The sequence below is a fragment of the Ochotona princeps genome, chromosome 17 (assembly GCF_030435755.1).
Source record: "Ochotona princeps isolate mOchPri1 chromosome 17, mOchPri1.hap1, whole genome shotgun sequence".
NCBI lineage: Eukaryota > Metazoa > Chordata > Mammalia > Lagomorpha > Ochotonidae > Ochotona > Ochotona princeps.
The window spans coordinates 35,029,557-35,053,997 of NC_080848.1; the positions used below are offsets into that span (position 1 = coordinate 35,029,557).

Consider the following 24,441-nt stretch of genomic DNA (forward strand, 5'->3'; position numbering starts at 1 on the left):
AGAGGGAACACGTTTCAGCAGCGCAACTTGGACCATCTGAGCAGGTGTTTTTCTTCCCTTCCTCCTCTTTCCCTTTCAAATTAGTGCTATTTGGCTCCATTTGCAGATCATACAGGGCAGGGGAAGCTGCCAGCACAGCCAGCCTTGGTGGGAAGCCTGGGTCCATCCCCAGCCCCAGCCCCAGCAGGGCTGCTGGCTCCCCAGACCTGCACACCTTGCCGACAGCTCAAAGCGTGTTATTCTCAGTAACAGCCTCATGAAATCAGCACGTGGCAGTTGCAGAACATTTGGAAAACAGAAGTAGAAGAAAGAAAATGATCACCTGCCATCTTCCCATTCAAACCCCACTCCCTCGTGATTGACATGTCTTTCAGTGGCATTTTGTTGCTGAAAAGCTGAGTTCCTCCCCCTGACACACACCCAAACACACGCACATAATTGTTGCTATCAATTGATTGTGCCATTTTCTTGTTCCGGCTTTGTCACTCTGGAAGAGCTGGGGACACTGGCTGTGCTTTTGTAAGTTTGTTCTGTGGTCTGGTGAGATGGTCCCTGGTGGTGGGCCCTAACCAACTCAGCAGCCCTTCTGCAGTGAGCAGCCTCCACCATGTCACTCTTGCCAGCCCAGGATGGTGGGCCCGTGTGGGGCGCCGCGATCTCTCCCACTCTGCCCCCTGCATGCTGCTCCCCTTGGGGAGCCTTGCCTCGTGGCTTGCGTTTCTCAGCATCTGCATGTAGCAACCTGTTGAGAAACAGCTTCCTTTTTCTGGAACATGATGCACGTTTTCAAGCCTTGGGGAGGTTGCGCACTAGAGTACAGAATCGTGTTGTGAGGCCAGGGTATTGGCATTACACGGCCGGCTCCACCTCCCTTCATGACCCAAGACTGTGGGCAGACAGTGGCTGCTGGCCGGGTCCCTGGCCATGTCACCCTTTACTGGCATCAAGGGAGGTGGGTCCCTACAAGTATGGAGAGTGCGAACACCTTGATCTATTTCTATGTTAACGTGTATTTCTTTACTCGGAACGCAGAGTTAGAGAAAGGGAGGGGGAGAAAGATAGAGACCTTCCACCTGCTGGCTCACTCCCCTGCAGGGCCACAGTGAACCAAAGCCAGAAGCCTGAAGCTCAGTCACTATCTCCCACGTGGGTGGGGGGCCCAAGCCTTTGGGTCATCCTCCTGCTGTTTCCCCAGGTGTGTTGACAGGGAGCTGGGTCCCAGACATGGCTTCTTGGTGGCAGATGGACTCTGAGTTCTGATTGTGAGTCTCAGAATGAAAACCTTCCTGTGGGGGCTGTTAGGGTGCACTACTCTGGAGTTGTCTTCAGCCACCACTGTGGGGGACTCTAGGGAGCATGGTGGGCTGGCTGGCAGCTGCCCCCCCTCCCGAGGGGCTTAGGGAAGGGAGCAGCAGCACCTGGGGTCACAGCCTACCCCGACACTTCCTCCATCTCCTGTCTGACTTGCATTTCCACGTGGGCCTTGGTAATGACACTGATCTCCCTGGATGAGATGACTCAATACTCGTACACTTTTTAAGGCAATCTCTGAGGTGTTCGATAAGATCAGGCAGCCCACAGGCCAGCTCAGCGGCTTCTCACCCAGTGGGGTTGAAGCCAGGCCTGTGCCATCCAGCGGGGCGAGGGCTGGGGCTGTCCCAGAACTGCCCTTGACTCTGTGGAATGTGACTTGACTGCTGCCCCTCCTGGGGCCCCAGTGTCCCCGCTTGATGTTCATCTTTGAGATGACCTTGGAGGAACTTTTATTCTTAGGACATTTTTGGATTTTTGTGATGGCAGGGTATTTCAAGGATGTCAGCCTTGTGGAGCACAGCAGGTTTGTGACACTTGCATACCATGAGGGCACCATTTTGTGTCCCAACTCTTCTACTTCCAATCCAGCTCCCTGGTAATGCATCTGCGAAAGCAGCAAAGGAAGGCCCAGGCACTTGGGCACCTGCACCCACACTGGGGACCTGGATGGAGCTATTTGGGGTTCTCAGATGGACTCAGTTTTGTTGGCAGCCCTTGCTGGGAATGTCAAGACAGACAACAGGAGATGCCCAGCCCTTTGGGGTTCACAGGTGAGCTGTCTGCCCCTGAAATGCTCATTAGTGCCTCTGGAACGCACAGGAATGGGCTGTGGGAGAGCTGGACACTGCGGGTGGGAACGTGACATGTGTGCCATCCTGCATGGCAGGGCACAGCCAACCATGCCAGCTACAGTGTGGCATGGCTCCCCTGGGCTTCCTGCATGTTCCCCCGCCATTCCCTGCCGAGGTCTGTATAGAAGAGAAACCAAGACTTGGGCAAGGTAGAGAGCCTGTCTTCTCATTCAAGCTGTTAGACCAGACAGTTCAATACACACAGCACCTGTTCATGGGACATAAAACAAAACTGATCTTCCTGCTAATGCGGCCAAGTGTGGGAGGGGGCCAGCAGGTCCTCTGCCCAGGCTCCTCTGACCCCCTGAGCCACTGAGGTGGCACAGCAGCCTGAGTTTGTGTAGTGGTGTTGAGTCCTCCTGCCCTGTTGCTGGCCGAGTACAGCAGCGATGGTCTCCTGGGCACCAGGGCCTGGCAGGGGGTGTGGCCGAACTCAGGCTAACCCAGGGTCTGGAGCTGGGAGCAACCACCTGGGGTTCACTCTCTGCAAAAGTGCAAGTTGGTTGTGGTATGTACCAGCTGCTGGTGATGCATTGGCTCTTGGCCTTTGAGATCCTTGATCATAGGTGTGAATGCTGGGACCAAGATGCCAGGCACTGGCCCTGGCACAGCAGGTGCCCCATATATGTCATTCCTTTGAAGCGGTAGCTGTAGTCTCTGTGACCGCCAAAACCATGTGGGCCGCAGTTCTCCCTGCCACTTGCCAACTGTGGGACTTGGAACTGTTCCTGGTCCTCAGTTTGCCCCTCTGTGAGTGAGTTGGTGGCAGGGCGGCCTGTCTTCCAGACTCGTTGCAAGGAGTCAGCAGAGTCATGCGTGTGGAGCCTGCGAGGTTGTGCTTGGCACCTGACCAGCACCTTGTCTGTGGGGCCTGCTAGGGTTGTGTTTCTTCAGTGGATGTGGTCATGCTGGCGTCTGGGAAGGCCTGCTGCCCTCTGAGGCTTTGTTTTTGTTTGAAATGGGTCCCCTGGACACAGCTGCGTATGTTTGTGGTATGCGTGCACGCATGCGTGTCTGAGCTGTGCCTAACCCCACCCCGGACCCGGAGAGGAGCTCCCGTTACAACCCCACAGCCTGGGCCCTCCTCGGGTTGCGCTGTCTCTGTAGCTGTCCCGGTTTTCCTGGCTCTTCTGCTCACCGTCTGGTTTGGGACTGACCTGCTCTTGACCTCCTAGGAGTGAAACTAGGGCTGGGAGAATGTCTGCCAGAATGGGTGTGTTCACCATGGCAGGCCTCATCTGCACTGGCTCTGTTTCAGGGAATACACGGGCATCGCTTGTGATTTACGGTGTCTGTGAGTTTATCCTGTGGGCCCATGCTTAGGAATCTTAAAGGAATACTCAAATCAGGTCCTAACTGCTTTCAGAGATGACCAGGTGATGGGATTTTCATGAAGGAGAGGACTGAGAGTGAAGTTCTTAACTTGCCAGGGCTTGTCTCTCTCGACCCCCATTCTACAGATTGGGAAGCTAAGGCACCAGTAGGTTGAAGGACTGACTGTAAGTCAGCAGAGCTGGGCTTTGACTCTGGACCCCAGCACCAGAGCATCCCTCACTTGTTCACGTCAATGTCATCCTGTTGGTGACCTTAGCCTGTGGTGACTATGTCTTTCGAGGTGCCCAGGGCACAGACTGGTGCTCTATTTCTTCCAGAGCTGATGTTGCCTCAAGTCACCTATCCTGCCTTCCCTGCATGGGACTACTGCCTGTTTGCATCATCAGGTGCTGTGTTGCCTTGCAGAGCAGATGGGCCCCTAGGGGGAGGGTGGTAAGGATGTTCGCATGGAGCAGGCTGTGGCTCATCTGTAGCCTCGGTGACTCTGCATCTGGCATCCAGGTCAGACTGCCTCAACTGCCTTTCCCACGGGGCGTGTGGGGCCCCTGAGGTCACAGGCAAGAGTGACCTGGGTGGTGTTCACTATTCAGGATTGTTTGGTTTGTTCTACAAACTTAAAGTCATACTTCCTTTTACAGGGTTGATGGGGAAGGATGGCGGCCTTGGAGTGGGTGCCACTGAGTGGCTAGGTTTGCTGCTTCTGATCTTGGTTACCCATCACTATAGCCCACCAGGGTGTGTGTGTGGATGGGGGTCCGGGGAAGTGCCATCTGACGGAGTGCTCTGTCAGCTGTGAAATGCCATGGCCAGGCATCCACTGGGGTACAGTCAGGACATGTCTGCATGTGCCTTGTGGCAAGAAGAGGAGGCTGCACCACCAGGGGGTCACCATGGTTCCTGGGGCCACTGCTTGGTGGCTTGGCACAGGGGTGTGCCCTGTGGACTGTGAATGAGTTAGGGTCAGGGCTGGGCTGGCTGCTCACCTCCCAGTGCCATCCTTCACTTACAAGTCCCCCCGCCAGTCACCTTGTTCCCTGCCCTTTGCCAGGATTCAGGATTCAGCATAGGAAACAGGCTCTGAGAGATTGCACAGTGGTCCTGGTCCTTAGCTGGTCGGAGACGGGTGAGATTCGAACTGAGGTCCTTGTAACTCTAATCCCCATGATCTTTCCAGTTAAGATTGCTCCCTTTCATTGGCAGTAGATAGGGAGGAGGACAGAACCCGCAATCCCAGCTGGCTACAGGTCTGGCTGTCTCCCCTGCCTTTCCCTTCATTCTCTGGGATGTACCTGCAGGGTCATGGGAAGAGCTGGAGTCCACCTGTCAGAATGCGGGGCTCCCCTCTGCCTGGGAGGCAGAGCAGGCACAGCACCCTGGAGTGAGGCAACAGTTGGCCTGGGAGCTAGCTGCTGGCTAAGGCACTCTCCCTGGTGTGGACCTTCAGCACGAGGACTCCGCCCCCACGAAGTGCCAAGTTCTAGAAAATCAAACAACCGAAGACCCAGCCCTTCAGCTTCCTGCATTCCAGGCTGCTGGTATGCCAGCAATGCCCGGGCCAGGCAGTAAGGGAAGTCTTGGCTTTCTTGCAGAAATGCTAATAAAACAGCTCTTGAATATACTCCTTCCTTTCCGCCCACACTGCCACTGACTGCATTACCTTTTGTTCTCAGCTTTTGCTGAATTGCCATGGCTTCTTAATTGATTTTCCTGTGTCCCCCACACCCACTTCAATCTGTCCTCCACATGGTTTCCAGAACGTCAGTTGCTCAAAACTGAAGATATGATCACGTTTCTGCCTTCACTGCCCTCCCCACGCCTGCAAGATTGAGTGCAGATGCCTCACAGTGGCTTTCCAGGACCTTCCAGAACTTTCCAGAACTTTCCGGAACCTGTGTCAGCTGGCCCTGGGCCCTGGGTGAGACTTAAGTCTCCTGCCCCTCCCTGTCTGGCCTACAGCTATTCGCTGTTCCCTTTGAATAAGAAAGATGTTTTATGACTTTGGTCCGGTGCACATGCCACACCCCACCTACAGCACTGTCCCAACCCTCTTATCTTTGTCTGCATGCCATGCCCTTGGTCTAGCTCCTTGAATCATCTCGAGGATTGCCTCTTCTGGGCTGTGGGTCTGTCCCAGCTGTTCTGCCTCACAGAGGGTCTGTGTCCCAATGTCCTGCTTTGGGGAACTCAGCAGGCCCCATTCCAGCACTTGGCACCTTGTTGAGGCACTCTGTGTGGCCTCTGGCTGAGTAGTTGGACTTTGGGAGATGCTGCACTCTTAGGCCTGTAGCCTGGAAGAGTGTGAGATGCCTTACAGCCATGGTGAACCCACCGTGGCCACTGCCCAGTGGGGAAGGTTGCCTGTCCATGGGGTGGGCTGGAAGGGGTTCTCAGGTGTCCCAATATCTTTTTCCAAGTCTGGCTAGCCCTGGTTTTCTGTGGGTTTCACAATTGCAGAGTCTACCAACTGTGGACTAAAAGTACCATCCCCCTCCCCAGAACTGTACCTGTATTGAGAATGTACGCATTTTCTTTCCCCCAGCAGCACCGAATCACAGCTGTGTTGCATTCGGTATGATGAGTAATCTGGATAGGAAGGTGTGAACAGGTCACATCCAAGTATTACAGCACTGTACAGAAGGCTGGGAGGGCGGGGGGAGGTCCTGCAGCCCGAGCCCTGCGGGTCCTCAATGACAACTCTGCATGTCTACGTGACACTCTAAAAAAATGGGATTATTCATGATAGCACCTGTTGGAGAATGGATGTTTTAGATGAGATGATCCATGTAGGGTACTTGCATTAAAGCACACACACACATTCTCTCTCTCTCTCGGAGGGAACAGTCCTGGAATACAAACACCAATTGAAAATGAATCATGGACCTAAACAAACAAACAAAAATCAGAACTTTAAAATTTTTAGAACTTAGAGCAACTCTGTGAATGAGACCTTGGGGAAGATTTCTTAGGAAATAAAATGCACAAACTAAAAAAAAAAAGTTGAGAAAGTGGACTTGGCTAACACATTAGCTCTGGGAAATTCAGAAGGACTTTTGGAAGGCCTCTGGTTCCAGGGGAGGAGGAAGAGGCACCTTGCTTTTCCCCTTGTTGGTTTTCCAGAAGCTGACAGAAAGTCTTAATGTGAGCTTTGGAAGGAGGCTCGGAACAACTCAGGCAAGTCCTCTGTTAGGCGGGGTGGCTGCAGGTCGCAGGTAAAGGCACAGGTGGCGGGATCTGACAGTCGTGTTTCTGCCATGAGGAGGTTGGAGTTGGGTGTGCTAGCTCAACTGGCATCTGTGATTTTCTGGGCACCTGTTGGCCATTCTGAAAGTTCTAGACAACTGCTGCAGCCTGTCCCTCTTTAGAGCAGCCAGGGCATGCCCAGAGGCTGTCCTCCACTTTGCCAGCAATGAGACACAAAGTGTAGACCGAGACCGGGTCATCATGGCAGCATGCTGGACCCTCTCCTGGGGCTATAATGTGAAAGCAAGTTGAGAACCCCCAGCCTGAACAAGTTCATTTCCAGCAGTGTGTCAAACCCATGTGAAACTGGGTTCTGTGAGCCAGGACGAGGCCTGGGTAGATATTTGGGATGTGGGGAGCAGTGCCTAGCACGGGACTTGGCAGGAAGTGCTGGCATCCATCATCATTCTAGGGGGAAGTCTGCCATTGGACAACTTGCCCCTCTTGTCCAAAGTGCCCATCTGCCTTTGACCGCTGGCTCCTTGCACAGCCCTGCATCCTTTACCATGATGGTCTGGGCTCCTAGGCCAAGTCATATGTTTTCAATGGAAAGCCGTTTGCTAGGGTTAGCATTGTGATGCAGCAAGTGAAAGCTGCTGGTGCTGCCTGTGAGTCCGGCATTCCATATGAGCACTGCTTTGAGTCCTGACTGCTCTGCCTCCCATTCAACTTGCTGCTAATGTACATTGGAAGGCGGTGGAAGATGGCCCAAGTCCTTGAGCCCTTGTACCCATATGGGACACTGGATGTAGTGCCAGGCCCATTGCCCAGTTCCAGCTGTTGTGGTCTTTCCAAGAGTGATGCTGTGTGTGGAAGATCTCCCTTCTCTTTGTCTTTGCCTGTTGTGTACATTCTGCCTTCCAAATATGTGTGTGTGTGTGTGTGTGTGTGTGTATAAAGCCCAGTTCTCCTGCAGCACCTGGCACAGCCTCCTGCTTGCTGCACATGCTCATAGATCAGTGTAAAGTGGGGTCCCCACCCTACCCCCTCCCTCCCTGTGCCTTCCAGGGTTCAGGTCTTAAGGAGCTGGGGAATGGGGGTGTATCTGTTGGCAGGAGTCCGCATTTGCCATTGGATGTGGCCTCTGCCTGTTCTGAGGGCCCCTGCTTTATAATTCCCAACCAGGTGTCTCCCAGAGTATGGTACCGGGGCTGCTCCAGGATTGCCTGTTGTAATGGGGCTGTTGAGGGGTAGGCTTCAGTAGACTCTGCCCTGGAGGCCCACTGCACTTCAGATAGGCACAGGGAGTCTTTGAACTTGGATGCAGGCTGTGTTGATGTGGGGTCAGGCTTGTGGGCAGTACCACCCCCATCCATGGCTGCAACCCCTGGACTGGCTCTGCCCTTGGTTCCCAGCTAATGCTGCCACCACTGGGGCCGCTGTGTGAGGGATACTCAGGGATGGGCACTGCTGTTTTTATATCCTGAGGCAGGGGTGTCTGTGGCTACTTCTGTCCCTCCTGCGTCACTACGACCGTGTCCTCTGTGCTCACATGGAGTTTCTTGCATGTTGATTGGATGACTTGATGGTAACCAAAGTTCTTTTCTGTCGCCTGTGTGAGGGCCAGGGCAGCTGTCATGGAACTAAAGTGGGTTTCTTGACTTCTCATGATGTAGTCCTCTGTGTACAGCTGGCTCTGAGAACCCTCAGCATGCTGAAGGATTGCAGTCTTGAACTGAGGCAGGAAGCAATCCAAAAGGGCAGAACTGAGAGAGGTCACTCGTTGATTGACAAGCTAAGGCTTGTTTTCTGCAGAGCCCCTTTCTCTGCATGACTCACCCGGCTGCCCAGGTGGGAGCTGAGTCAGACTGTGGAGGTCAGGGGGACACCTCCTTCTCGAAGGATCTGCATGGAGCATGATGGGTCCATAGGTGTCTGTGAGAAAGGCAGGGAAGGCCCTGAGCTGCTCACGCTGGTCCGTCTGTAAGCCCTGTGTGGTGCAGAAAAGCTCTATGAGCTCTTCCAACTGCCTCATGGCTTCACCTCTCCTCCTCCAGCCATGGGCTCAGTACTAGGGTCAGGAAGTGTCATGTTGTCAGGAAGTGTGGTCAGTTGCATGCTGGAGCAGGCCAACCTGTCAGTGCTTGGGGCAGGGTTTCCCACCACCCCATGGGCACCCACTGCAGAGGCTGGAGACTGGACTTGTTTGGTCCACACTAGGGCTGCAGCCCCACACCAACCCCCATATGCAGTGTGGTGTCAGGTCCCTGGAAGCTGTGGCTGTGGTGGAGCTGAGGCCAGGGCAGGCAGCCCTGAGTTCCCAGCTTCAGCTGCACTCAGCCCTGGCCTCCTTGGGAACTGCTCCACTTGCGGTCTGGGGCAGACTTGTTTGTTTGTGTTTGAAGTTCCCCGACTCCAAGTTTGACGTCAAGGCAGGAGGGCTGGTGCGGAGTCTGGCGGGGAGGTTGTCTGTGACCTGGCAGCCGCCCCAGCCAAATGCCTAGCTCAGGATTGAGGTCACCTGCACTTTCTCCTCTCCTGGCCCCACTTGCCCTGGACCTCTGTCTCCCGCTGCCCCTTGCACGCTGCTGTCAGCATACCCCAACCTGTCCCCTCCTGCCTCCCCTGCAGCTGCCCTGGAGCCGAATACTGAGCTTAGCCTGTGCAGGGAGCTGTCAGCGACCAGTGCCTCCTTGCGTTCTTAAAAATGATTTTGCAACAAGTTGGCCATGACAGCCAGGCCCAACTGCTTAACTGGCTGACTTGACAGGAAGTCCCTAGAGGCACACTCAAGCCTTCGGAAGGAGGTAGTGGAAGGGGACTGTCCCAAGGCCAGAGCAGAGGAGCCAGGAGGAGAGAGGAATGGCAGCTCTAAGGAGGAGAGAGGGTAGGCTGAACTGTCAGGAGGTGTTGGGTGACTTCCTCTAGTTTGGGATGGCCTGGATGAGGAGTTGACCCTCACAGGGACTGCCTGTGGGTGACCACCTGAGAGTCCAATGTGGGCTAGCATTGTGGTGTGACAGGTCGAACCGCTACCTGTGACACTGGCATCCCATATCTTAGCAAAGGTACAAGTCCTGGCTACTCCACTTGTGATCCAGCTCCCGGCTAATGCACCTGGGAAAGCAGAAAGCAGGGCCCAAGGGCTTGGGCTCCTGGACCCACATGGGAAACCCAAATGTAGTTGCTGGTTCTTGGCTTTGACCTGGTCCAATCCTGGCTTTGGTGGCTATTTGGGAAGTGGGACAGCAAATGGAAGAGTTCAGTTCCTCTCTCTTACTCAGCCTTTCTAAAATAATAATAATAATAATAATAATAATAATAATAATAATACCTAACCTTTGAAAATGAAAACAGTTCAGTGCTGCCCCCCTCACAAGCAGGAGCCAGGGCCCTGGGGGTGTTGGTGGGTGGGACCTGTTTGCAGAGCTGTGACTGCCAGCTGCAGTCTCCCCAAGGCTGGAGGAAAGGGGCAGTCAGTGCCTTGGCCTTCCAGGTGCTTCATTACCTGTGCAAAGCATGCTGGGACCTTCTTGAAAGGGGTGCCCCTAGGGACTGGGCAGGGTGGGGCTGGTTTTACTGCACTGAGTGCTGGTTTCGAGCCAGGGTGCCATGTAGCCTGAGGGTGAGTTATTGCAAAGTGGGATCAGAGGCCATGGCCCTGGTGGTAATTCAGCAAGGAAGCCTGTGCTGGAAATCATGGGATTCACTGCCCAGGACAGTCTGAGAGATTGACTCTGCCCACTGCCGTACTGCTGGTACCAGTGGGGCAGCCTTAGTGGGCTAAGTGGGGTGGGCAGCAGGAGCCTCTATTTGGGGCAATGATACAAGGCTGTATGTGGGAGTGAGCCTCTTCCTAATGCATGTGGATTCCAGGAGGTTGTCAAGCTCTTGAGGGGCCTTGTGGACAAGAAGCAAGATGAGAGAGATGATGCACTGTGACATGGGTGTAACATGTGGTTCCCTGTTTGAGGGGGACATTGATGAGCACTGACTGTCCCTGCTGCTTACAGGCCAGGCAGGCATCCTAAGCCCCAAATGAGGCCAGCTGGCCACCTGGCAGCCCCCCTGTGCTCAACACTGGGTACTCAATGCTGCCCAGCAGAGGCCTGGGAGGACCTGCAGTGCTCCCTGCTGGACATGGCTGTTCAGTGAATGGAGTGTTACGACTCAGAGCCAGCTTGGGGCTTTGTGCGTGACACTGCCCATGATTCCTGCCTCCTGGGATTTCTGCTGAGCACCCAGGGAGGGCAGGTGATCAGGTACAAGTGGGAGAGGCTAGTGACAGCAGGTAGATGGTCATCAGTGTTGTTTCCATCACTGAGGGAGCCTGTGCCACGCTTGGGGGCTGCTCTCCATCTTAGCCTACGCTTTGGGCTCCATTTGTCCATTTATAGCTCATCATGGGTCTGTCTGCCTCTGTGCACTTAACCTCCTGCCCTGCTTTGAATACGTGAAGACCTGGGCGGCCAACTTCCAGGTGAGTGTTAGGGTAGTAAGTGCCTTGGCCCCTGGCCACTCACATAACCCTGCATGGATTTGGGGGTCACCTACGGAAGGGATCACTCCTTTTCAGATCCTGGAATTGTAGGGGTGGAGCAAAGTCCATTTTCTGGAAAGAGATGTTTTCTGCAAAAGTGCAAAGAAGCTGAGGGAAGGCGAAGTCTTAATGGCACCTCCTCTCCCAGGCGGCTCTCATATGGTCCCGTGTGGCAAGTCCTTCAAGTGTTCTGCGCAATGGGCTAAGTGTTGGTAGGTGTGATTCTGTAGTGACTTCAGGAATGCTGTGTAGCCCATGCTACCTTCTCCACCTTGCGGGTAGAGAAACTACAAGGAAATAAATGAGCTTTAGCCACACTGCCACGTGGTGGCACCTGCCAGACTGATGCTTCCTGTCAGAGGTGGAACGGTTAACTCCTGGGCATTGCCCCTGACCCCTGTGAGCAGGTGTTCATAGTAGACAGGAGGTGTTGGCATGTGGTGTGCATGGGTGGGATGTTTGGCCAGCGTTCACTCCTGTACTGCTCAGTTAGTCCATCACAATGGCTGGCCCCAGGCCAGCGCCCCTGGAGACCTCTGTGAGAAGTTTTGCTTGGAGCTGGCAGTGCCCTTTCTCTCTCTCTTGGGGAAGAAAGGCAGCTCCTCTGTGGCAGTTTCTGGGGATGAGTGGTTCTGTGGGTGCAGGAGGGCCTGGGGTTCCAGTTCGACCTGGCCTGCAGGTGCCTGGGTGGCAGTGGGGTGGCAGCTTTGGGGAATCAGGTTTTGAAAAAAGTGAAGGAAGAATGACAGGGGAAGGCCTTCCCTCTGTGAGGGTTTGGTCTCTGCAATGTCACTGTGCTAGGCCTCATGTTCCCTGGCCTCCCCGGGGTTCTGGAAGCCATCTGCCCCTCTCAGTCAGGGGCATGTGCTTTTTAAGATTTGCTTATTTATTTGAAAGAATTACAGAGAGGGAGAGATCTCCCATCCACTGGTTGACTTTCCCAAACGGCTGCAGTGGCTGCTGGAACTGAGCTAAGAGCCAGGAGATTCCTCCAGGACTGACACGTCTGTGCAGGGGACTAAACACTTGGCCATCTCCCATAGTTTCCCCAGGTGCATTAACAGGGACCTGGGTCAGAAATGAAACGGCGCCCAAATGGGAGGTTAGCATTGCAGTTGGTGGCACTGCCCACTGCGCCATGGTGCTGACCCCTGGCATGCGCTCCTGAGACCAGACCTGTTCACCCTGCACAGCATTTGCTGTGTGCCCTTTGGGGCTGGCAGGCCTCACCACTGTCAAAGAGATGCTTCTGGCAGCCTTATTTGATGTCAGCATTTGACCTTGATCAGGATGCTTGGGGTTCACCTGGGCACACCACATTCCTGGAGTTGGTGCCACCCTCCTCTGGGGTCTTATTGGCGATTTCCCCCAAGATCCTGGACCTTTAGTTATATATGCATTTTCTTAAGGTTTATTTATTTTTATTACAAAGTCAGATATACAGAGAGGAGGAGAGACAGAGAGGAAGATCTTCCATCCGATGATTCACTCCCCAAGTGAGCACAACGGCCAGTGCTGTGCCGATCCGAAGCCGGGAACCAGGAACTTCTTCTAGGTCTCCCACACGGGTGCAGGATCCCAAAGCCTTGGGCCATCCTCGACTGACTTCCCAGGTCACAAGCAGAGAGTTGGATAGGAAGTGGAGCTGCCGGGATTAGAACCGGCGCCCATATGGGATCCGGGCACGTTCAGGGCGAGGACTTTAGCCGCTAGGCCAATCCGCCAGGCCTATATATGCATTTTCAATTAACTTGAAAGGCAGAGTGAGAGCTCGCATCCACTAGTTCACTCTCCAAATGGCCACAGTGGGCAGTTCTGAGCCAGGCAAAAACCAGGAGACAGGAGTCTCTTCTGGGTCTGTCATGTTAGGGGGCAGAAACCCAAGGAACTAGGGTTATCATCTACTGCTTTCCCAGGCTTATTAACAAGGAGCTGCATGGGAAATGGAACAGCCAGGACATGATCCGTGCTCATACCAGATGTGGGTGTTACGGGGGGTGCTGAACCTGCCATGCTTATTCTTAAACGCTGGACTGGGAGCCTGGGTCTTTGAGTCTGGGACAGTTAGTGTGCGCCTGCTGTGTACAGTGTTTCTGTAAGCACCCATCCACTGGGGGCTGCCTTGGTGTTTTCCTCTTCTTTCTTTACTGCATCCCCTGTCCAGGCATGGTGGGGCACACAGGCAGGGAGCCCCAGAACGTTGCTGGGGGAGCCTTCAGCATGCTCAGGGCCCTGCTTGTTGTGGCCTGCTTCCTAATGGCCCTCTTGGTCACGCTGCCGCTCCCGTCTCGGAAACCCCAGGTGCTTTCCTATTCCGGAAAATTTGTATCTTGTGGTTTTTGTGGTTAAAAGAAAATGACACCACTAATGTGAACTGTCCCCTTGGAGGCCCTCGGGGCTGAGCTGGCCGACCTGCTGTGGTTAGGCTGGGAAGGTAGCTCCGGTGCTCCTGGGACTGCAACCAACTTTCCGAAAAGCATGAGTGGCCTTCTCTCGCCCTGGTGGGAGCCATTTCACCCTGGGGCCTCACTTGTTCTCAACTCCACTCTACTCCACGCAGATCCCAAGCCTGTTGCAGTTCCTTTTGGGTACCCTCGCTACCCTTACAGAGACAACAGCTTGCCAGCTCACCGGGAAGCAGGTCCAACATATGGGCTCCTCTCCCTTTCTGGTCTTAGGCACAAGCTGCCTGTTTTGGGAGCCAGGTCCTGGGTGCAAGAGGCGGCCCTTTGGGTGATCTGGTGGAGCTCTTCAGTGGCCTTGAACTCCAAACCTGCTCCCTCCTCCTGTCCAAGACGCTGGGCCTCCTAACTCAACACTTGCCATGCAGGTGTCTGCTTTCCCACTCTGGCTTTGATAAATGCCCAGCTAGACTGTGTTGTGTGTGCATTTGTGCTTCTGTGAACAAAGCTTTGAAAAATCCAACACTGTGCCTCTTCATGGTGACAAGAAGCGCAGACTGGGATGCTGGCCTCACGGAGTTTATGGTGAACAAGGAAACAGCAAAATCCCTAAGTGTAAGGGCTGGAGCTGTGGTACAGCCAGTTAAGCTGCTGCCTACACCGCCAGCAATCCATATGGCTGCTGTTTCAAGTCCTGGGCTGTTCCACTTCTGATCCAGTTACTTGCTAATGGCCTGGGAAAGCAGTGCAAGATGACCAAAGTGCTTGGGCCTCTGCTACATCCACATGGCAGACCTGAGTTAAGCTCCTGGCTTCAGCCTGGCCTAGTCCCAGACATTGTAGTATTGAGGATGGCCCAGCAGATGGAAGATCTCCCTGTCACTCCTTCTCTCGCGCGCGTTCTCTGTCACTCTACTTTTCAAATAAATAAATCTCTTTAACAACAGTTTACAAGTATGGTATGAGGTTTGAGCTGGACACTGCCCAGCTAGGGGAAGGCTTCCTAGAGGAAGGACTATTGAAGCTGAGCTGTGCAGACCCAGTGGTCACTAGCAAGAGCCCGCTTGCTGGAGGGACAAGAGCCCTGAGCTAGCAAGGGCTGGCCAGGTTGGAGGGGACTGGAGATGCCCTGGTGCTGGCCCAGGCTGAGGCCAGGTTGGCCATCTCTGCGGGCTGAAGCCTTGTGTAGAAGGATGTGTTGTGAATCACTCCCAGAGGTGTGGCCCCCGCATTGCTGACAGATGGTCTTGATTGCTGTTGCTGTGTCGTGAGCCCAGCCTCCTCTGCTGAGGTGGAAAACAGTGGCTTTTGAGTTTGCACAGCTGTTTGGTTTGTGGTCCTGTCTTTGATCAGCCCTTTGAAGCTGTGGTCTGAGTCCTTAGGGTTGGAAGGAAGGACCATCCGTGGGGCGCTGGAGGCGGTGGGGGGGCAGTTCTAAGTGTGTCCTGGGCCATGTGCAGTAGCAGGTGGAGGTGTGGTACAGAGCAAGGGGAATCAGGGTCCCTGTCCCAGGCTGCTATGACAGGGGAGCTCACCTGTTCCCCCAAACTTCCAGGCTGTGGCTCTAGGGGAGCTAGTCCTTCCCTTCACAGATGAGGGACCCCAGTCTGGATCAAAGGAAGTACCTCGAGGTTACAGCTAGTTTGTGGGGTGTTCAAACCTGCTTCTGTTCAGCTTGGAGGCCTGTCCAGGCACTGGGTCTCCATCTGTTGAACAAGACCCTAATCACAAGTGCCCGCCTTGGGTGCAAGGCACCCTGTGGCCTACAATATTCGTAAACCACATGTTGGGAGTGGAGAAGGGGGCCTGATGCAATGTGGGGAGTCTGGGTGCGGGAGGGCCTGCTAGCCGGAAGTCTGAACAGGGGCTTGGGGTGGAGAACTACAGAAGGGCTCTGGTAGGCACTAGCTGTGGGTGTGTGTTTGAGGGCAGGGCCGTACCCGGAGCAGAGCGGGCTGGCAATGAGCCCGGGCTAGCAAGGTGGGGCCCTGATTTGGGAATTTGCCTCTGGTCATTCCCTGGGGGTGGGGATGGCAATCAGTGTGGGGTGAGCCTGGGTGAGGGAGAGGAGTGTCTGCTTTTACCTGTGGGGTTAGATCCTATTTGTGAGCAGAGCACCAGGTTCTGTGACAGCCGACTTCAGAGCTGTGAGCCTCAGCGGGGTATGCATGATTGATCGATTAGCAATGCCTGCCATGGGTGCCAGAGGGGTATGCAGTTGCAGGTGTGGCCCTGGATTGGCCCTTGTGTGCCTGATTTCCCCAGACTGTCTGCAGTAGGAGGATTCTGATTCCCAGCAGGGTTGGCTCTCTAGTGGTCGTCATCGCTTACCTCTCAGCCCCCTGGCAACCATGAGTGCACAGGACCCACACGAAGGGGCCAGTAACCCTGGGTGGGAAGAATCTGGCTCCATCAGCTTGTGAGTGAGCCTGGAAGGCTTCAGAAGGGCGTCGAGGAAGCAGGTGCTGTCATTGTGAGTCTGATAGTACCCTTGCATCTCTCCGGCCATGCATGGGCGGGTGGGGAGTAGTGCCTGTGGACAGAATTCAGGGAGACCCGGGCTGGATGGGTTGAAGTGTTGCTTTGTTCCCACCAGTTTCCGCTGGAGTTTGTTATGTGGTTCAGTTGGGTTTAGACAGGTCACATCCATCTTTGCAAGGACCAATGGCTCCGTCTCCAGTGTGAATCACAGCTATTGTCTTATCACGTTGATACCAATCAGCTTTTTGTTACTTGAAATTACCCCAGGGAGGGGCTGGCATTGTGGTGGAATGGGGAAGGCTGCCACCTACTGTGCACACATTCTGTGTGTGCACTGGTGTGTGTTCTGGCTGCTCTGCTTCTGAGCCCTGTCAGTGCACCTGGGAAAGCAGTGCAGGACAACCCAAGTGTTTGGGCCCTTATGCTCCTGTGGGAGACGTGCAAAAAGCTCCTGGCTATGGCCCAGTGTTGGCCGTTGCTGCCATCTAGGGGGAACAAACAGCAGATATAAGATTTCTCTTGCTGTCTCCCTCTCTCTCTCTTTCTCTCTTCCTTGCTGCATAAATCTGACTTTCAAATAAATAAATAAATAGCCCATGGGAGGTTTTTTGGAAAGCAAAGATTTGTTTGAGCTCACAGTCCAAGACAAAGTTCAATGGCCCCAGAGTCCTGCAACTGGTGGAGGCTTCTCCAGGCGGGGCCACCCAGTGAGGCAGGAAGGAGCCAAGGCCTCTGATGAGAACCAGCCTCTGAGGCCCCACCTGTTGGAGGGTCCTCCCTGTCTCCGTTGAGCATTGTCATGAAGACATTGGAGTACGAGCAACTGTGTGAGTTTTAGGGAGACTAGCCCTGCTATGCTTGTCACCACAGGAAGGTTGTTGGTTGTCAGAGCCACTGCTAGTTTTATTCATACTTTATAAATAAGGTTCATTGCTATTGTCACAGTAAGTGGCATTTCCATCAGTGCATTTAAGCATAATTGATGCCTTTGTCCTCTTCTGCTTTGTTTTACGTGCACAGTAGCCTTGTTCTGGAGAGACTGTGGGATTCCCCAGAAACTGCAGTGTTTCCAAGGGGGCTGAGTGACTTCTCCAAGGTAGGGACTGAGCCTAGCCCAGGAAGGCAGGAAGCGTTGTCTTGAGAGGAGGGCTGCCTACCTGCTGTGGACCCCCACATCTTCCCCATTCATATTTCTGCTGAGACCCCAGCAGTGAGGTCTCTGTTGGCCTGCACAGCCCATTACTTTCTTTGGTCCTTGTGGTCCTAGGATTGGGCGGTGACTCCCAGGCTCCTTGCTTGCCCTGTTCCTGCCCTGTTCCGGGGAGTCTGCCGCATACCAGTTTGTTGTCTGTGTGGGAATGCCCCCATAGCTGGCTTGGGTGGCCGTGTGCTTGCGTGCTGCGCCATGACTGAGGTTATTCCTTCTTCTCCCACAGGCCAAGCTGGTGCGGTATATCTGCAAGCAGCGGCAGTGCAAGCTCAGTGTGGCTGCCAGTGAGCGGACCCCAGAGCTTGACAGCTACCCCCGCTTCAGTGACTGGCTCTACATCTTCAATGTGAAGCCCGAGGTGGTGCAGGTATGTGGGCCAGGATGCAGGTGGGGCTGGGGCCATGAAGGGCTGGGTAGAGGAACCAGCCAAGGTCTGGCTTCACCACAGCTGAGACCCGGGGATGTGTGCTTAGAGGGGGGCGTGTGAGAGGGGAGCAGACAGCAAGCAGGACTAGCCTGGGAGCTGCCACTGTCTTAGCCAGATCTGCCTGACCACTGAGCACTCGACAGACAGCGGCCAGATTTTCCAGAAGCACAGGCTGGGTGACAAAACACAGCCTGGATAATCTTACTTCCGGCAAAATCCTACATAATGCTTACTGCTATTTGGCATTTTAAGCTTAAGGAAATGACAGCACAGAATGGTTAAGTACTTTCGATGATGCAGCTAGTTGGAGATGCCCCTGTTACACTCACGTCCTGTAGCAGAACGGGTGGGTTTGCGACCCAGCTCCGCTTTGGGTTCCATCTTCAGGCTATTACACGCCCTGCGAGGCAGCAGCAATGGCTCACACAGGTCAGTCTCTGCCAGCTGCATGGGAGACCTAAATTCAGTTCCAAGTTTCTGACTTCGACCTGGCCCAGCCATCACTGCTGTGGGCATTTGTGGGGAGTGAACCAGCAGATGGAAGATCTCTATGTCTTTGCTTTTCAAATCAATACATAAAAATTATACAAATCCTTTTGTAAATTGAAAGTCATACAACTAGTGAGTGGTAACTTTGGACAGAAAGAATGAGAATTTAGTTTAAAATGTGTCATTTTTCTTCCTTTTGTTTTCTCTCCCATCCATCTCTGCTACCCATTACCACCTGTCCAACCTGTTGTCGGTGAACATGAGGGTATGCAGTGCCAGGCTCCCAGTCGCTGGTTAATTGGCACCTGGGGTGGCTTGCTTTGTCCATCTGGTAAATCCACTCCTTCCAGGCTGAACTCCGAAGGCCAAGTTCAGGCTATGGTGTAGAAATGTGAATGCGTTCTAGCTGGACCCCCTACAGAACTAAAAAGGCAGGGGCAGTCATTGCATACCCAGCACTCAAGGAAGACTCACAACCATTGAGCTTTCTGTGTTCCCTCCTAGTCTTTTTCTCAGTTTCCTAATGCAGGAATCTTTTTTGAAATTGCTGCTAGCTTAGTGCTGGGCTGTCCCATGAGGTCAGCACTGGCTGTGTGCGGATCAGCACTGGGTGCAGGACTTGTCCACACGGAGACGTGCTGGAACACCGGCCGTGTGCTGGGAGATGTGCCCGGCTCTGACATTTATGCATTCCTTTATTTGAAAGAGCAACAAAGAGGGAGAAGAAGGTGTTGCATTCACCACACACTCTTCATGGCTACAGTATCCAGGGCTGGGCCAGATCAGGCCAAAACCAGGTGTCTGGAACTCCACCTGGTCCCCCACGTGGGTGGCCAGGCACACAGACAGGCACAGTAACAGGGAACTGAGTTGGAAGCAGAGCAGCCAGGACTCAGATGTGGGATTCTGGTGTCGCAAGCAGTGGCTTGACCCGTTGTATCACATGCCTCATCCCTCTCATTTAAAAAAGAAAAAAAAAACCTTTTTGAAATACGGCAGCCTAAAAATTAAAATGTTAAGTATGTGGCTTGCACTAGATTTCTGTTGGGCAGCCTTGATTTAAACCATCCTGAAAAAATAATTTCATGTTTTGTTCTTGTCATTTGGCTTGCTAGTCAGCGCATTTTTCTGTTTCATGTTGTATTTATTATTTACTCATGTTTTATTGAGCACATATGATGCAGTCACCAGGCCTGGGTTAATTCCAGCTGTGGCTTTTAGCTCTAACCCAGAAGTGAATATCATCTATGGAGCTATTTGTATACTTAAGAATTTTCCCTGGCAGAGATTCCTGGGCAGCAAATGACATCAGCATCAAAAGTTCCTGTCACGGGGAGTGAGAGGGTTAAGTGAGGGCCCCATGGGGAAACTCAGCACCCAGAACACTTGGCACCTCAGACTTGCCTGGAGCTTCCCCAGTCCCAAAGGACCCTCCCATCTGTGACACACGCCAGCTGCCAAGCAGCAGGTGGGGACACCGTGAAGGTGACCAGGAAATGGTGCCCAGCAAGACAGGTCCCATGAGCCCTAGTAAGCAGCCCCACACATGCCCGTTTGGGCCCATGTGGGGAGCAGCGATCCCGCGCTCGCTACCCAGCTGCCTGCCTCCTTGTACCCTGTGTGAGAAAGATGCTGACGCTGCAGTGGCGAGACCCTGGCTACAGATCTGTAATCCTGGACTTTGGAGACTAGGAAGAACTGGGCGGCCTCCCAGCCCGGTCCCACTCACCACCTCCCCTCCCTAGAATGCCAGAGAGAAAACAGCTTCTCACAGTCACATCTTTGGCCTCCCACGGCCCGTCAGAGCCAGTAGTAATGAGAGCTGTGGGGCCCAGGCCCCAGCATGCTGGGCTCCAAGCTGTGGCACACTGGTGTTCTTGGCCTTCAGGCATCTGTGGCCAGTGACCTTGCTCCTCAAGGGTTTTTCCTTCCTAATGTAAAGCATGCATGTGGAGTAACACAGCTCCATCCAAGCACCTCTAAGGAGGTTGGCTGTCAGGGCTGTTTGGGCCCTGGAAAGCTGTGTGGTGACAGCTGGGACCTGGGTCTTCCAGCCAGGCCCAGGGCTGTAGTAGATGCTGAATCAGGCATGTTGGTTGCACCAAGTCACATGTAATAAAGTGGAACCAGTGATCAGAGTAAGCGGTCAGCAAGCTCATTTGTATCCAGGGGCCAGGCAGGCAGGACGACCGAACAGCCAGACAGAGTCTAGGAGCCAGGGGCTATCCTAGCGTGGGGAAGTCAGCAGAGAGCTCCAAGCTCAGGGCATGGCAACAGGAGCATCCCCAGCTGCCCTATAGTCTATGCTTAGAGACAGTGAGGCAGCTCAGGCAGGGCTCCAGATCTTTCCTGGCAGGCGGGCAGACATTTGTGCACTCTCTCTCTCCTCTCTCTCCCCTACATCATCCCCCACCTTTGTACATGGTCACAGCACTCTGCCAGCGGCTCAAGCTACAAGCCCTCCCTGTCTGTCCCGTTGCCCTCACTCTGCACAACCTGTGGCTCTCCTCCTGAGACATTGTCCACCTGTCCATCTCTGTCTGCATCAGCACAGCACGGTGGTCCAGGCTGCCCTTGTCTGTGGCCCCAACCCTTGCAGCAGCCTTTCCCCCTCTCTCCGTGCTGTGTACCCCCTCATTCCGTTTCATTGAACAGACGAACGCTCGCTTTCAACCCTGATCCGGTCTCGTGATTTCCCCTCTTGTTTCTGCCAGAGTGCCAGGGGCCTCACACAGTGTAGCTGCTGTTGAGGCTTGCTCACTGCTTCTCTGCTCTCGGGTCCCACCCTGGCTCCCACCACTCTCCCGGGAGTCCTCTCGATGACGCATTCATGGACACCCTCCTCGTGTCAGGTCCATTGTCTTCCTCCAGCAGGCTTCCCTGTGGATGCTAGTGAAGATCACCCCACCCTTGAGTCTCTGCTAGTGCACCATGCTTTATCCGTTCAGTGACCTTGAGTGCTGTCTGGGAGTGTCTGGCTTGCTCCTTGTATCTGGTCTGCTTGTCAGTCGTGGAGTCAGCTCCTTGAGACAGAACGCTCACAGCTGGGGTTTGTTTGACCCAAGGTGGCCTCTGGATATTGGGCCTGTAGGACAATCCCTTGACTGAGATTCAAACACAGATGTTTACCTACAGAATGAGTGACTGTCTTGTCACTGTGGGTGTGGTTCTGTGAGAGTGGTGGCAGGTTCCTCTTGACTTTGGCTTTGAGCCCTGCAGGAGTGGCCGCTGGAGGCACCATGGCCCCAAAAGGCTGCCTTCCTGCCTGTGCCCTGATGCTCTTTGGCTACCTCCAGGAGGAGCCTGGGAAAAGTTGCTGGTTTCTGAGCTGTGCCTGTGTGGGATCTGGGGCCCTCCAAGCCACCTGCTCATTCCACCTGCAACCTGACACGTGGCTCACATCTGGTGCGTGGTGTGAGGTGCTCTGACGTTCCACATTGCTGTCCTATCAGCAGGTCCCACTTCCTCCACTCCACAGTTATAGAAATGGGTCCAAGGGGTGTGTAATAACTCACCCAGGCCCTCAGAGACAGTGAAGGACAGAGCCAGATGCACTCACCTGCCCCTCCAGGGAGATGTGACTGCAAGTCCTGTCTCTCGCCATCTCTGCCTCCCTCCTCTTAGGGTACCTGTATTCTGAGCCTGGCTCTGGGAACCTGGCACATCCTTCCACCAGCCTCCCCCAGTGCCAGGCGCCTCACACTGTTTAGCTTCTGGTAAGCTTGCTTACCTGTTCTCTGCTCTCTCAGATTCCAGCCTTGCACCAGCCCCAGTTTCCACCTCTGGAAGAGAGGAGAGAATTCATCACCACCTGCTGGTCCCCGATTCGGAGGGTGGAGTACTCCAAGGCACAGACATAGTCACTGGGGTGAAGAAGGCAAAGTGAGGCGGTATGCCCACCCTCAGCTGCGGTCCATCCCAAGCGAGCACAGACCCTGTGGGAGACATGAGAGGAGTGGGCTGGGCTGCCAGGCTTCTGAGCTGGGGACAGTGGGAATGGGAATGGGCTGAGCAGGGGACAGTGGGAGTCAGACCCAAGCCGAGGACAGCAGGCTGAGCGTTCACTTCCTGTCGCCTCACCACTGCCAAAGGCATCTTCCCACATAGCATCCTCACTTGTAGGGCTGGAGGGGATGGCCCCAGCATCCTTGGCCCGCAAGGACCCACTGGCTGTGTGTCTGTCTCCTCCCCCCCCCCCCCAGATTTCTTGACTGGTTATGTGGAATGTACTACTGAGCTGCTTGCCTTGTTGCCCAGGTGGCTTCAGCTTTGGCTGCTGGGCGCTCTCTCTCTCGGGTGGGTCCCTGTGTCCCTTCACACGCTCTCATCTCTGACCCTGCGAGGTGGTCCAGCCTCTTCCTTTGTTTCAGTCCATCTGAGAACCAGCTCCATCCCCAGCGAGCCATGGCTTCACTGTACCTGTCGGTATGTTTTCAAAAACACCTGTGACATGAAATGTGCCATTTTAGTCATCTCTAAGCTTGCGGATCAGTGGTGTTGGGCACATTGGCATGGTACTGGGCTGTCATCACCACCAGAACTTTCTTCCCAAATGAACCATTGCTTTTTTCTTTCTTTCTTTTTTTTTTATTAAATGTATTCATTAATTACATTGTGTTGTAATTACATAGAATCTGGGATTCTCCCCCCCACTCTCCCCCCATGGTGGGTTCCTCCACCCCGCTGCATAACCATAGTTCAAGTTTAGTTGAAATTCCCTCCCTGCAAGTATTTGCCAAGCATAGAGTCCAACATCCCATAGTCCAGACAAGTCCAACTACTTATTGGGAAGACTCTCTCTGGTCTGAGGGCAGAGTCAGCAGAGTATCTTCCCGGTCAAATAAAAGCACTAATATACCATCTGCAACAATTAACATCGTTATGGAATTAATTGACATGATATTGAGCAGTCAACATGTTAAAAATAAATGCGATTTCTTAACCACTTTCTGTGACCCCCCCATTCACAGTTCAATTTTAGTTTATATATAGTACAAATGACATAATATCCATAACATAACATGATATGCTTAACATCATATCATATTAAATTAAGCCAAACATGTGGTATCTAACCTTTTGGGATTGGTTCATTTCCCTTAGCATTATGAACCATTGCTTTTTAAAGTGTCAGTTTTGTCAGAAAAATAGGTGTTGATCATGTGGGTGGAGGGGAGTTTTGAGAAAGAAGAGGAAGAAGTTATGCACCGCCATTTCGTGGCACCTGTGTGTCCTTACAGCCTGGTCTGGTTCTTCTTCGTCTTCTCTCTCTGACCCGTTTTGCACATAGGAGAGGCTGCGTCAGGTGAGGTGGGCTGGGGAGGAGTCCTGCCCGTCTCCTTTGGCCCCCTGACTTTGCTGGGTCTGTTCTCTTAGCAGTGGTGGCACTGCTGTCCCCGTGGGAGGGATTTCCTAGCGCAATGCTTCTGCCACCAGCCACGGGCATCACATCTGTGTCCCACACGCCAGTGAGCAGCCCTGCCTGCTGTTGCTGGTGATGCTGCTTGCTGTTCCCTGGGCCCCCGAGTCAGGTTTCTCTCCCGTGAATTTGGGGCACATCTGCCTGTGTGTGCTCCCTCACTGGTTTCAGCCTGCTCGGGGAGGGATCAGGAGCTATAAACCGTTTGCTATAACAACCACACTTGCGTGTGTTACAATTCAGAGGAAGCCCTGCTCCCCCATCCCAGTCCCACTCTCAGGGGTAGGTGCCATGTGGTCAGAGTTTCTCAGGAGTAGCCATGTTTGAGGAGTGCCTGCCTGCCTCTATGGATGCACCCGATGCTGTATGCATTTGCTGAGTGAAGGTGTGGCTGAGGAGCCGATGGAAGTCACTGTGGGCTGGAAGCTGGTTGTGCTGGACTTCAGTAGTCTGCTCCAAGTGGCAGCTCTCTGTCATGCTGTGAAGGACTGCAAATCTACAAGCTCTGTTTCCTTTGGTTCAGCCGTCCTTGCTGAAGGACCCGGCCGGGAGTGGAGGGGGCAGTCAGCCCCAGGGCGGCACCTTGCTGCCCCTCAGGGAGAGCCACCTGCAGCTCTCTTTGTCCTTTGGGCCTCTCCAGGTTTGCTCACCTGTGCTCTTTGGCTTGCTGATGGGACCCTGGTTTTATCCCCCCTCTTAGGAAGATACATGCCAACCATACAGGTGTGAAGGTGTGTGTGTGTCACCCACCGCCTCCGGGGCTGTCAGTCTGTGTCCTCCAGGAACCACCTCA

General features: G+C 53.9%; 1 protein-coding gene across 3 annotated transcripts in view; it reads left to right on the forward strand.

Annotated features, from left to right (window-relative positions):
* The window catches only part of KSR1 (kinase suppressor of ras 1), a 118,624-nt gene that overhangs the window by 54,689 nt on the left and 39,494 nt on the right, over positions 1-24,441 (forward strand). For all 3 annotated transcript variants that reach the window (XM_058676557.1, XM_036496141.2, XM_036496142.2), the window contains exon 2: positions 17,540-17,680. In XM_058676557.1, the coding sequence (XP_058532540.1) occupies positions 17,540-17,680 (141 nt within the window). The remainder of the gene's footprint in view (positions 1-17,539; positions 17,681-24,441) is intronic.